Genomic DNA, 14,629 nt, shown 5'->3' with positions numbered 1-14,629 from the left:
CTCATAGCCTGGTAGGGATGTTAAATTTTAAATTTTTCTTGTAAACATGCAGGACAAATGTGAATCTGGTATTAATGACCAGTTCTCTTACAACAGGGGATGGACAAAATCCTTAGCCAAAGGGACTAAAGAAGTGTATATTCTGAGTCTTTCTCCTTTCTGCATTAAAATGTGCTCAGCTACCTGAAAGCTCCCCTTCACAGTCCTGCATCCAATGAGAATCTTGATACGCAACAAGTTAGAAGATAGGTCTGGAAAAACCTTAGTCCAAGTGTTGCAAAAAGCTTATGTCTTGGATACTAACTTACAGTTACTTGCATCACTGTGGTAAGAATGATCATGCTGTCCTCCTGGGCTGAGCAGGAGAAGATGCTGAAATCTAGTAGTAACAGTTGGTGTACCATGTATTTGCTCAGTTTTCCATGACTGCCATATATCTGGTATTTGAATGTCTGGAAGCACATAGACTCGTTGACCCACTTACTGCAAGGTGATATATAGGCTTTCTAGTTAATCAGGGGAGAAGGCAATGGCACCCCACTCCAGTACTCCTGCCTGGAAAATCCCATGGATGGAGGAGCCTGGTGGGCTGCAGTCCATGGGGTCGCTAAGAGTCGGACACGACTGAGCGACATCACTTTCACTTTTCATTTTCATGCATTGGAGAAGGAAATGGCAACCCACTCCAGTGTTCTTGCCTGGAGAATCCCAGGGACGGGGGAGCCTGGTGGGCTGCCGTCTATGGGGTCACACAGAGTCGGACACAACTGAAGCCACTTAGCAGCAGCAGCAGCAGTTAATCAGGGCCAGACCATAATTCTAGCCTTTCTTGCTGTGCATTTCACTGTGTCCACATTATTCTGAGGATTGTCCCTGTCTAGAACTTCCCGTGTCACACTCGGAGATCTATCTTTCTTTATATTTGGCTGCACTGTGTCTTTGTTGCTGCTCGTGGGTTTTCTCTAGTTGCAGCGCACTGACTTATTGCAATAGCTTCTCTTGTTGCGCAGCACAGGCTTCAGTAGTTGCAGACTGTGCAGGCTTCAGTAGTTGTGGCTCGTGGGCTCAGTAGTTGGAGTTTACAGGCTCTAGAGCGAGGGCTCAGTAGTTGTGGCACACAGGCTTAGCTGCTCCATGAACTGGTATCTCCTGTACCACAAGGTGGATTCTCAACCACTGGACCACAAGGGATGCCCCCCACCCATCTTTCTGTAAACACTAGCATCTATCCTTTGAATATGTTTGGGGACCATGCGCCCATCCTCAGAAGGGGAACTACCAACTCCCATTTATGATGATTCAGTCCCTGATAGCGCTTTCTTCTTCCAGCAGAACGTCACCATCAGGAGGCCAGTACCTGATTCATGAGAGTCCTGTTTTTATTTAGATTCTGCTGATCTGCGTCATGCATGTGCTTGTGGGATCCAGGGGGTCTGTTAGAGACTGGTGACGTTCCTTTCACATAGCAACAAATTTCAGAGTTACTTGTCACTATGAGCGGTTTCTCTAGGTTCAAGCTTGTACATGTAAGATCTTTACCAGCTGTATTTCTGTCACTGCAGTCGTGTCTCTACCTATTGGAAACCTTTGTGGTATTCAGATTTGCCAAGCTTCATCAATTCTGCAAATAGACCTCTGGATGCTGCCTGCCACAAAATATTTTCTTCATATTGCTGCAGTAACAAAGGGAACCGTGTTAACCCTCCATGTAGGTTTTGGCAAAAGACAACCTAGACTATACCCTCCAGCAGGGAGAACCATGCTGGACCTGTTTTTAAAACCCCAGTATCTACAGCACTGAGCACAACACCTGCACTAAGTATTTTTTTTCACTGACACTGAGCTAAGTGCCACTTTGGATTCTCACATTAATCAGAAGCCCTGCCCTTTATAGTTACTTCTGGCTATGACAATATAAATATACACTCCTTGACTATACCACATTTTTTTTTTTTTAATACAGAGAGTTTCTTTTGTTTTGTTCAGTCACTAAGTCACGTCCAACTCTTTGCGACCCCATGAACTGTAGCATACCAGGCTTCCCTGTCCTTCACCATCTCCCAGGGTTTGCTCAAACTCATGTCCTATTTATTTATTTGGCTGCCTTGTATATAAGATCTTAGTTCCTCAACCAGGGATTGAAGCCATTCCCCCTTAAGTGGAAACATAGAGTCTTAACCACGGAATTTCCCAGGAAGCCCCATACAACACATTTTAAAAATATCCTACTTCTTGCCAGGGATATGGGCAGTACTTAACAGTTTCACACCCATTTTTATGTGTGGTTTTCTTTTTTTTTTGCTTTATACTATAATATTATTGTGAAAAATAATTAGACATGGATCTACAAGGCTGTGCATTTTAACTGGGGGGTAGAGAAGGTAGGAAGAAGAGGCAGGAAAATCAATGTCTTGCTCTGCTTAAATATCTAAATAACTTTTGGTCTTGCATGAGTTATTTGTAAAGACATAAAGGATGGATATATTTTCACCAACAGTATATTCTTTGGTGAAAGAGAGCCTGCCCCTATTTGTAAAGGCTTAATAGTATCCTATGTTTTAAGAGCTGAAGATTCCTTTTCTTCTTGTCTTGTTTATAGCACTTAACTTGGTGGAATGTTGCAGAAAGAACATGGGCTCTGAAATTAGAAGACCTGGGTTTGAACCCCAACCTCTCAGCTTTGTTTTTTTTCAAAATCTGGCCTTTGTCTCTAAGCTTATTGTCTTCTTATACTTCATCACCTCAAAATGTAGCTGAAGATAGACCATGAACTGGAAAGCACAATATCCAACTAGTAAAGAACCATCATCACATCCTTTATAAATTCAGTACCAACCCTTTGACTCTGGATACTGTAAGGATCTACTAGAATTATATTTTTCAGCAATGACCTCTGGTCACTTAAGTTTAACATAATAAATGCAAGGACTTTGCCAAAGCAAATTGCTGAAAAGAACACGGTGCAACAGAAGCAGTTCACAAAGTTCTGTAAGTTTTGATTGATGATTACATCCTGCTGCTGTGTTAGCAAGGGCTGGCAACCAACCTGAAGACAGAGAAAAGAAGTGATGAAAATGTCAAGATTCCTCAAGCAGATATGTCATGGAATGAGTGGGGGCAGACAAGGATGTTGCATTCAGTGATAAAGGCCAAGAGAACTGGCCATCTCCTCACCAAATTATTGCTGTCTTATTCAAAGAATCCCACTTTGCTGTGAAGACTTGAAAATAAACACATTCCAGCAGAGAACTGTCAGTCCTGACCTTTGTTCTGGGTGACCTATGGACAAGAATAGTATATTGTACTTTCATGTCTTAAAGTTTTAGTACTTTCTTTCTTATAAACATCTGGGACTCTAGGATATGACAGTTGCAAGTGAGCATTTTTGAGACTAGAACTTTATTTGCATTCAAGGCTGTTCCGGAAATACTCCATAGTAATCACACTATATAGGATGTCCTGTTTTGTCACGGTACTAGTGAGCTGTGACCTTGCAGAGATTTTCCAGAGGGTCAGATCTGAGAGTATGTTGAATTCCACTGCATTTTTACCGTGTCTTAAGAGCATCCGCACGGGCACTCATGAGTTGAAATTTTAACTCTCTTTCCTCCAAGTGTGAGGAAAGCACACAGGAATAGAAAATGCATGCTCTCTATATTTTCCAGAGGAAATTTTGCTGTTGAAAGTCTCCTACATGGTTCCCAAAACACTTTCTTTCATTGTGTCAACCAAGAAGCTCTACACTCTCTTATCAACCTCTTATGAGAGACACAGATATTCTGACCCAAGTTATCAGGCTTTGACCTCTGGCACATTTGCTCTGTTCTTATTCTTTGCAACACTTTGGACTGTAGCCTGCCAGGCTCCTTTGTCCATGGGATTTTTCAGGCAAGTATATTGGAGTGGGTTGCCATTTCCAGGTTCCCAGGGATCGAACCCACATCTCCTGTGTCACCTGCAATTCCAGGCAGATTCTTTACCACTGAGCCATTGGGAAAGCACCCCACCACCACCTCCCCGCCATATGTGCATAAACACGCGTAAAAAATGGGCTGTGAAAGGAAGGAAAGAGAAACTGGCATCAGCGAACCAATCAAAGGGAAAAAAAGGAAAGGAATTAACATTGAAAAAGGCAGATGGAAATGGGTTACATGATGGGTGAGCAGAAGAGTTTTCCTGAACAACATGCTATTTCGGAGGATGAGTGTGACCAGCTCAAGGGGAAAATTCCCACAGAACTTCTTCCTTTCTTCCCAGAGTTCTCTGATCATAGGATACACACCAGTGAATATAGAAGAAGTGAAAGTATAAAGTCACATTTCTGAGCATCCTGAGTTCTGTTTCTCAGTCATTTGAGTTTACTGAAACTATGTTCTTGCCTTTTGTATTTAAAATCTTCAGTAAGCAGTGATATCCTCAAAGAGGCTGAGATATCATGGTGAAGTGAGTAATGTAACAGTCAGTATATAGAATCCCTTATGTGCCAGGGGTTATTCTATCTATGAACACATTTAATTCTCCCAAGAATCCTGTGAAGCTAGTTATTATCCCCACGCTACAGATGAGGAAATTGAGGCACAATGAGAGTTAGGGCTCTAAGTCACATCAGTAGGAGGGCCAGGATTTGAACCTAGTACTGAAGTCCCCAGGTTTCCAATTTTCCAACTAATAGAGTCAGGTCCTTCCCTAAGGACACACTGTGATTGATGGTGGGGTCGATGGGAATTCAGGCTCTCGGGCTCCTCAGACAGCTTTACAAACCTTGCAACTGGCATCAATGTTAAAGGTTCTTAGGCATTGAAGTGTTTAATGTTGAGCTTTATACAAAACAAAGAATATGTTAGCAGTTGAATGGGGATGTATATTTGACCTTAGAACTGAGTATGTCATATCATTAAACAACTGCCTTTCCTATAACAAGACTTGTCTTAGCCACCCCACAAATAACAGCACATCCCAGTATGAAACAAGAAATGGGCATTCTCCTATGGTGACTTGAATGTTTTTGATTTGGAGAAACTGGATGCCAGACTTCAATGTATAGTAATAATCAGAAAGAAAAATTCTTTAATAATATTTGGGGGCTACTTATTTATTCTCTGTTTATAATTTCCAAATGTCTTTTGACCAGATTGCTAAGTCACTCCAGTCGTGTCTGACTCTGTGTGACCCCATAGATGGTAGCCCACCAGGCTCCCCTGTCCCTGGAGTCCTCCAGGCAAGAACACTAGAGTGGGTTGCCATTTCCTTCTCCAATGCATGAAAGTGAAAAGTGAAAATGAAGTCGCTCAGTCGTGTCCGACTTAGCGACCCTGTGGACTGCAGCCCACCAGGCTCTTCCATCCATGGGATTTTCCAGGCAAAAGTACCAGAGTGGGGTGCCATTGCCTTCTCCGAAAGGATATAAGCTTTTCATCAAAACTTCAAGATCCCAACAATGTGACTCCAGCCTATTTTTGCAGCCTCATCTTCTTACCAGTATTTCCTTTATCTTCAAACGTTTGAGCTGAATCTCACCCGGACCTTCTCCATCTCTTGTGTGATGGAATCAGGATCATTGTGTTCTTATCTCGGTCCCCCAACATTTTCTCAGGTGGAAAAGTGTGTTTCTTACCCACCCCTGCCCTTCCTGTGGTTCTTTTTGAACCTGACAGCTTCCTTAACTTGACTTTGCTTGGTGCCTTGCCGCATATACACATTGTAAGGTGACATGTCATAGATGTCAAATGTTAACCAGGGAAGGGACCTTAGAGGTGAACTAGTATCACTCTTTTGCTGTATAGATGGGAAAACGGAGGTGTGCCAGAGTTCAGCCACCCAAGGTGAGATGGTGACAGAGCCAGGGCCCCTGACTCCCTGCAATTTATTACCTTCTCAAGGCTATGGTTTTCCCAGTGGTCATGTATGGATGTGAGAGTTGGACTGTGAAGAAAGCTGAGCACTGAAGAATTGATGCTTTTGAACTGTGGTGTTGGAGAAGACTCTTGAGAGTCCCTTGGACTGCAAGGAGATCCAACCAGTCCATTCTAAAGGAGATCAGCCCTGGGATTTCTTTGGAAGGAATGATGCTAAAGCTGAAACTCCAATACTTTGGCCACCTCATGCGAAGAGTTGACTCACTGGAAAAGACTCTGATGCTGGGAGGGGTTGGGGGCAGGAGGAAAAGGGGACGACAGAGGATGAGATGGCTGGATGGCATCACTGACTCGATGGATGTGAATCTGAGTGAACTCCAGGAGTTGGTGATGGACAGTGAGGCCTGGCATGCTGCAGTCCATGGGGTCGCAAAGAGTTGGACATGACTGAGTGACTGAACTGAACTGAACTGAAAATGTAGAGGGGAACGTGGTGTCGGGAAAATATTTGATGGTCATGAAATTGTATGGATTATTTGTGTCCTGATGGGACTAAGTAGAGCAGAGAAAGGAAAATCGATGATATAATGATTGCAGGAGGGAAGTTGTTGAGTGAGGGGGGAAGGACTTAGAAAATGGCCTGAATAGTTTACCCATAGTGATAATGGGGACATTGAGTGTGTGGGTGTATATGTAGATATATTGGCAGATATCAAGAGCATGTGGAAGTTTTTTCCTGAATTCTTTTTTTCTATTGAATAAGAAATATGGGAGGTTTAGGACAAGATGGAGGAGGAGTAGGTGGATGTGGGGTGCATCTCTCTCCACGGATACAACAGGAATACACCTTCAGACACAGAAGTACATGCAGAACACCAGCTGAGAGAGGACAGGAGTACCTGAGAAACGGAAAAGAATATATAGACCCACACAAAACTCGGTAGGGCAAAGGAACTAAGGAGAAAAACAGGAGTGTTAGTTTAGTGGGCCTGCCCTTGGTGGGTGGGGGAACTGAAGCAGGGGTCCAATCCCCACATCAAGGCAATTGTTTGAGTCAGAGAAGAAACATTTAAGGCTGAGAGTGAAGCTGATCTGTGGAAGCCTAAATAGAATGAGAATTGGACAGTCCTTCCCGCAGCCATACACACCCCAGACCATGCAGCGGCTGGGAGCTGGAGTTTAGGGATTGTGGAGCACTCCCTGGGTGAGGGCTGCTGTTGACTGTGGAAAGACGGATCAAGGGGCTGTGAGGGAGGAGATTGTGGCGGGAAATGACTGTGGAGGAAAGCTGGGCAGCCATGGAAACAAGGAGATACTGCTATCACACGTAGTGGGTGGAGCCATCACCACAGCCTCCCTCCCACAAGACGCCAGCATTGGCAGCGGAACAACAGACAGGCTGGCCCATCAAATGCCTGATGCACCCCATGGTGCTTCTTTAAGTGCCTGACACACCTATCTACAGAGTAAGACCCCAGTCGAGGGGCCCCCTCTATGTACCTGATGCGCTGAACCACAGAGAAGGACTCCAGGCAAGGAAGCCCTCTAAGTGCCTGAACAGGTGGAGCTGCGGAGAAAGACTGGCCAAAGAGGCCTTCTGATCGCCAGGTACAAGAGGCTGGAAAAAAGACTCTGATAGGGCCATAACTCCTGCTGCGGAGGCAGTCCATGTCCCTGCACACTTGGCACCGCCAGGGTCCCCACAAGCCAAGCAGCTGTGCCACCTTCATGCTCAACTCTCACTGGGGCAGAGCTGCCACAGGCAAAAAAAAGTCTTGTGCCTCTGTGGCCGGGTCGCTTCAGCAGTGTCCGACTCTGCAGACTGTGGCCTGCCAAGCTTCTCTTGTCAGGGAGGGGGCTTCTCCAGGCAAGAGTACTGGAGCGTATTGGCCAATACTGGTCGCCATACCCTTATAGAGCACTATATTTCCTGCTGCCCTAGCTGCCAACTCCCCTGTGTACCTGGTGCTGCCAGAACCCCTGCGACCCAAGCAGCTGCACCACCTCCACACCTGGCCCTCACAGAGGCAAACCCAAGTCCTCCAGGGCAGCCTCAGGAGCAAACCCCAGTGGATGACCCACATGTAGAGGTGGAAATAAAACCACAATTGAAACCCAGGGGCAGTGTGGCTAAGGAAGAAGACCCAAAACCCTCCCACCAGCTGTACAAGCTGCATATTAAATCCACATGATCATCTAGGCAGACTCTGTGTTTATGGAATATATAAAAGGTCACTGAGAGCTCCCACAAAAGAAAACACACTAGTTCTGATAGCTGTGGACATTGGAGGCAAGAACACAGAGGAGTAGAACCAGATTAGAATCTGAGCTGCCCCCACAGCAGGTCCAGTGATAACACAGTGTTAGAGTGAATCCTAGGGAGGTGAGGTGGACTGTGACTCCCAGCGAGGGAAAGAACTCTGACAGCAGTGACTCAAGAAAAACATTCATTATTCTTATGTTTTGACTTGTTCTGTAGATTCTTTTGGATTTTTTCCCTTTTTTTTTTTTTTCCTTTTTATCCCCCCTCTGTTGTAGTTGTCGATTTTATTGGCACTATGAAATCTAATTAAGCTTTTGAGCTTTTTTTTTTTTTCCCCCTCCTCAGTCACACTTTCTATTGTTGTAAACCTCTGCCTCTACATTGGCCTTTTGCAGGTCTGAGGAGTTTTCCTTTTTTTTTTTTTTTTCCTCTCTCTCTCTCTTTTTTTTAATTTAAAATTTTTTAAACCTATTATTTTTTCTACATTTATCCCTTTGTTTGCTTTTCCTACTGTTCTTTTCCCCTTGCAGTTAATCTTTAATATGTATAAATCTTTATCTACCTCTGTTTAACTTTGTGTATCTATTCTTTCTTTTCTTTCTTTCCTTTCCTCTCAACATATTTGTTAGTTTTATTTTCATTGCTTTACTCCCCAGTTGGGACCTTGCTTTAGTTTGTTTTCGTTTGTGCTTTAGTGAGTTTTGTTCTGGTAGACATGATTTTTGGTTCCCTTTGTTTGCTGGGTCGATCTAGTGTACTTTATTTTTGTGGAATGTTTGGATTTTGCTTATGTGTGTATATGTATATGTGTATATTCAGTCAAACCTCTGCCTCTACATTGGGCCTTTGCAATTCTGTGGAGTTTTCCTTTTTTCTTTTTCCATTTTTTTCTTTTCTCTTTTTTTATAATTTTAATTTTTAATTTTTTTAACCTATTATATTTTTTCTACATTTATTCCATTTTTGCCTTTCCACCTGTTCTTTTCCCCTTGCAGTTAATCTTTAATGTCTATAAACCTTCTTCATCTACCTCTGTTTAACTTTGTATGTCTATTCTTTCTTTTTTTTTTTTTCCTCTCAATATATTTGTTAGTTTTATTTTCATTGCTTTATTCCCCAATTGGCCCCTTACTTTAGTTTTGTTTTCCAGTTTGTGCTTTAGTCAGTTTTGTTCTGATATAGTTTTTGGTTTCCTTTGTTCACTGGGTCAATCTACTGTACTTTATTTTTGTTGAACTGTTATGATTTTGCTTATGTGTATATATGTATATGTGTATATTCAGTCACACTTTTTATTGATGTTATAAACTTCTGCATCTAGGTTGGGCTCTTGCAGTTCTATGGAGTTTTTCTTTTTTCTTTCTTCTGTCTTTTTTTTTCCTCCTTTTTATAATTTTAATTTTTAATTTTTTAAACCTATTATATTTTTCCTATATTTATTCCTTTGCTTGCCTTTCCCTCTGCTCTTTTCCCTTTGCAGTTAATCTTAAATGTATATAAATCTTCTTCATCTACCTCTATTTAACTTTGTATATCTATCCTTTCTTTCTTTGCTTTCTTTCCTTTCCTCTCAAAATATTTGTTAGTTTAGTTTTCATTGATTTATTTCCCACTTGACACCTTGCTTTAGTTTTGTTTTCCAGTTGGTGCTTTAGTTTTGTCCTTAACTGGTAAATATAATTTTTATTTCCTTTGTTCACCAGATCAACCTATTGTACTTAGTTTTTGTTGGACTGTTTTGACTTTGCTCATGGGTTTTTATGTATATGTGTATATTTCATTATTTTAATTATTATTTGCCTGATTTTGTAATTGCCATTTGTCTGGGGTTCATCTTTGGTTTGTCATTTTTGGATATTTGTTTTAATCTCACTTAATGCCATAACAAACCCCTTATGGAATCTTCGTTCCTGACCAGAGATCAAGCCCTGAGCCTTTGGAGTAAGAGCACTGACTCCAAGACCCTAGACTACCAGAGAACTAACCCTAGGGGGTGTCAAATAATGAGAACTCACACAAAGGCAACCACTTGAATATAAGACCCAGCATCACCCAACCACCAGTAGTACCCTGTGCAGGATACCTCATCTAAACAACAAACAAAACAAAAATACAACCCAGTCATCAGTAGACAGGATTACCACCTCACTCAGCCTTGCCCATAAGAGGAAAAACAAACAAGCAAACAAAAAACTCAGCACAACTCTCACCCTATAACAAGCTTACACAAACCACTGGACCAACCTTAGGAGAAAGTGAAAGTGAAGTGACTTAGTCGTGTCCGACTCTTTGCAACCCCATGGACTGTAGCCTATTAGGCTCCTCCATCCATGGGATTTTCCAGGCAAGACTGCTGGAGTGGATTGCCATTTCCTTCAGCAGAAACCAAAAGGAAGAAAGAATTCAACCTTGAAGCCTGGGAAAAGGAGACCTCAAACACAATAAGTTAAAAAAAAAATAATGAAAAGGCAGAGAAATACTACACAAATGAAGGAACAAACTAGAAACACAGAAGTCCAAATAAATGAAGAGGAAATAGGCAAACTACCTGAAAAACAATTCAGAATAATGATAGTAAAGATGATCAAAAACCTTGAAAACAAAATAGAGAAAATGCAGAAATCAATTAACAAAGACCTAGAAGAGTTAAAGAATAAATATCCAGAGACAACACAATTACTGAAATCAAAAATACTCTAAAGGAATTAATAACAGAATATCTGAAGCAGAAGAATGAATCAGTGAGCTGGAAGATAAAATGGTGGGAATAATTTTTGAAGAGCAGAATAAAGTAAAAAGAATGAAAAGAACTAAGGATAGTCTCAGAAACCTCTGGGACAATATCAAATGCACCAACATTTAAATTATAGGGGTCCCAGAAGAAGAGAAAAAGAAAGGGTATGAGAAAATTTTTGAAGAGATTATAGTTGAAAATTTTCCCAACATGGAAAGAGAAATAGTCAGTCAAGTTCAAGAGTCACAAAGAGCCCCATACAGGATAAGCCCAAGGAGAAATACACCAAGACACATACTAATCAAACTAACAAAGACTAAACACAAAGAAAGAATATTAAAAGCAGCAAGGGAGAAACAACAAGTAACATACAAGGGAAACCCCATACACTTAACAGCTGATCTTTCAGCAGAAACTCTGCAGGCCAGAAGGGAATGGCAGGATATATTTAAAGTACTGAATGGAAAAAAAAAAAATCTATAACCAAGATTACTGTGCCTGGAAAGAATCTCATTCAAAATTTCTCACTCAGAAATAAAAATCTTCTCAGACAAGCAAAAGTTAAGAGAATTCAGTACCACCAAACCAGCTTTACAACAAATCTTAAAGGGACTTACATAGTCAAGAAATACAAGAGAAGTAAAAAGATCTACAAAATGAACCCCAAACAATTAAGAAAATGCAATAGGAACATATATATCAATAATTACATTAAATGTAAGTGGCTTAAGTTCTCCAACCCAAAGACACAGACTGGCTGAATGAATACAAAAACAAGACTCATATATATGCTGTCTACAAGAAACCCACTTCAGACCAAAAGACACATACAGACTGAAAGTGAGAGGATGGAAAAATATATTCCATGCAAATGGAAAGCAAAAGAAAGCTGGAATAGCAATCCTCATATCAGACCAACTAGACCTTAAAATAAAGATTACAAGAGATAAGAAAGGACACGGCATAATGATCAAGGGATCAATCCAGGAGGAAGATATAATAATTGTAAATATCTATTCACCCAACAAAGGAGCACCTCAATACATAAGGCAAACACTAACAGACATAAAAGGAAAAATTGACAGTAACACAATAATAATAGTAGGAGACTTTAACACCCCACTCACACCAATGGACAGATCATCAAAACAGGAAATTAATAAGGAAACACAAGTCTTAAATGATACATTAGATGAGATGGATCTCATTGATATCTTCAGGACATTCCATCCAAATGCAGAAGAATACACCTTCTTCTCAAGTGCACATGGAACATTCTCCAGGAAAGATCACATCTTGGGTCACAAATCAAACCTCAGTAAATTTAAGAAAATTGAAAGCATATCAAGCATCTTCTCTGACCACAACACTATGAGACTAGATATCAATTACAAGAAAAAAAAGTGTAAGAAACACAAACACATGGAGATTAAACAACATGTTTCTAAATAACCAACAAGTTACTGAAGAAATCAAAAGGGAAATGAAAAAATTTCTAGAAACAAATGACAATGAAAGCATGACAAATCAAAACCTGTGGGATGCAGAAAAAGCAGTCCTAAGAGGGAAGTTTATAGCAATACAATCCTACCTCAAGAAACAAGAAAAACATCAAATAGAAAACCTAACTTTTCACCTAAAACAACTGGAAAAAGAAGAACAAAAAAGAAAAAAACCCAAAATTAATAGAAGGAAAGAAATCATAAAGATCTAAGCAGAAATAAAGAAATGAAAGAAACAGTAGTAAAGATTAATAAAACTAAAAGCTGGCTCTTTGAGAAAATAAACAAAATTGACAAAACTTTAGCCAGACTCATCAAGAAAAAAAATAATTAAATCAACAAAATAGAAATGAAAAAGGAGCAGTTATATCAGACAATGCAGCAATACAAAGGATTAGAAGAGACTATTATGAACAACTACATGGCAATAAAATGGATAACCTGGAAGAAATGGACAGATCTTTAGAAAAGGTCAATGTTCCAAGACTTAACCAGGAAGAAATAGAAATTATGAACAACCCAATTACAAGCAATGAAATTGAAGCTGTGATCAAAAATCTCCCCAAAACAACAAAAGCCCAGGACCAGATGGCTTCACAGGAGAATTCCATCAAACATTTAGAGAAGAGCTAATGCCTATCCTTCTAAAACTCTTCCAAAAAATTACAGAGGAAGGAATACTTCAAAACTCATTCTATGAGGCCACCATCACCCTGACACCAAAACCAGACAAAGACAACACAAAAAAAGAAAACTACAGGCCAATATCACTGATGACCATAGATGCAAAAATCCTCAACAAAATTTTAGCAAACAGAATTCAGCAACACATCATAAAGCTCATACACCATGATCAAGTTGAGTTTATTCCAGGAATGCAAGGGTTCTTCAATATACACAAATCAATGTGATACACCATATTAACAAGTTGAAAGACTAAAAACAAATGATGATCTCAATAGATGCAGAAAAAGCCTTTGACAAAATTCAGCCCCCATTTATGATTAAAACTCTTCAAAAAATGGGCATAGAAGGAACCCACCTCAACATAGTAAAAGCCATATATGATAAGCTTACAGCAAACATTATTCTCAATGGTGAAAAACTGAAAGCATTCCCCCTAAGATCAGGAACAAGACAAGTGTGTCCACTTTCACCACTATTATTCAACATAGTTCTGGAAGTCCTGGCTACAGCAATCAGAGAAGAAAAAGAAATGAATCCAGATCAGAAAAGAAGTAAAGCTCTCACTGTTTGCAGATGACATGATACTGTACATAGAAAATGCTAAAGATAGTATCAGAAAATTACTACAGCTAATCAGTGAATTTAGCAAAGTTGCAGGATACAAAATCAATACACATAAATCACTTGCATTTCTATATACTAACAATGAAAAATCAGAAAGAGAAATTAAGGAATCAATCCCATTCACCATTGCAACAAAAAGGAATTAAATATCTAAGAATAAACTTACCTAAGGAGACAAAAGAACTGTACACAGAAAATTATAAGACACTAATGAAAGAAATCAAAGATGACATAAACAGATGATTATGGATAGGAAGAACCAATATTGTGAAAATATCTATACGACCAAATGCAATGGACTCAATGTGCTCCTTATCAAACTAACAATAGCATTTTTCACAGAACTAGAACAAAATATTTCACAATTCATATGGAAACAAAAAAGACCCCGAATAGCCAAAGCAGTCTTGAGAAAGAAGAATGGAGCTGGAGGAGTCAACCCTCCTGACTTCAGATTATACTACAAAGCTACAGTCATCAAGACAGGATGGTACTGGCACAAACACAGAAATATACACCAATGGAACAAGATAGGAAACCCAGAAATAAACCCATGCACCTATGGGTATGCTATTTTTGGCAAAGTAGGCAAGAATATACAATGGGGCAAAGACAGCCTCTTCAATAAGTGGTGTTGGGAAAACTGGACAGCTACATGGTAAAGAATGACATTAGAACACTTCCTAACACCATACACAAAGATAAACTCAAAATGGATTCAAGACCTAAATGTAAGACCAGGAACTATAAAACTCTTAGAGGAAAACATAGGCAGAACACTCGATGACATAAATCAAAGCAAGATCTTCTATCACCCACCTTTTAGAATAACAGAAATAAAAACAAAAATAAACAACTGGAACCTGATTAAACTTAAAAGCTTTTGCACAGCAAAGGAAACTATAAGCAAGGTGAAAAGACAACCCTCAGAATGGGAGAAAAATAATAGCAAATGAAGCAACTG

At 40.1% G+C, this 14,629-nt stretch overlaps 1 protein-coding gene across 3 annotated transcripts in view; it reads left to right on the top strand.

Moving 5' to 3' along the window:
- GDAP2 (ganglioside induced differentiation associated protein 2) overlaps positions 1–9,930 on the top strand; it is a 94,364-nt gene extending 84,434 nt beyond the window's left edge. For 2 of the 3 annotated variants that reach the window (XM_027973604.3, XM_060401767.1), the window contains exon 14: positions 2,600–9,930. In XM_027973604.3, coding sequence (XP_027829405.1) covers positions 2,600–2,770 — 171 coding nt within the window. In that variant the 3' untranslated portion in view covers positions 2,771–9,930. The remainder of the gene's footprint in view (positions 1–2,599) is intronic. The other variant, XR_009597241.1, reaches the window with a different exon arrangement.
- Positions 9,931–14,629: the final 4,699 nt, after the last annotated feature.

This window comes from Ovis aries, chromosome 1 (genome assembly GCF_016772045.2).
Source record: "Ovis aries strain OAR_USU_Benz2616 breed Rambouillet chromosome 1, ARS-UI_Ramb_v3.0, whole genome shotgun sequence".
NCBI lineage: Eukaryota > Metazoa > Chordata > Mammalia > Artiodactyla > Bovidae > Ovis > Ovis aries.
Note: the sequence above shows the minus strand (reverse complement) of the source record. Positions and strands in the feature narration are given on the sequence as shown.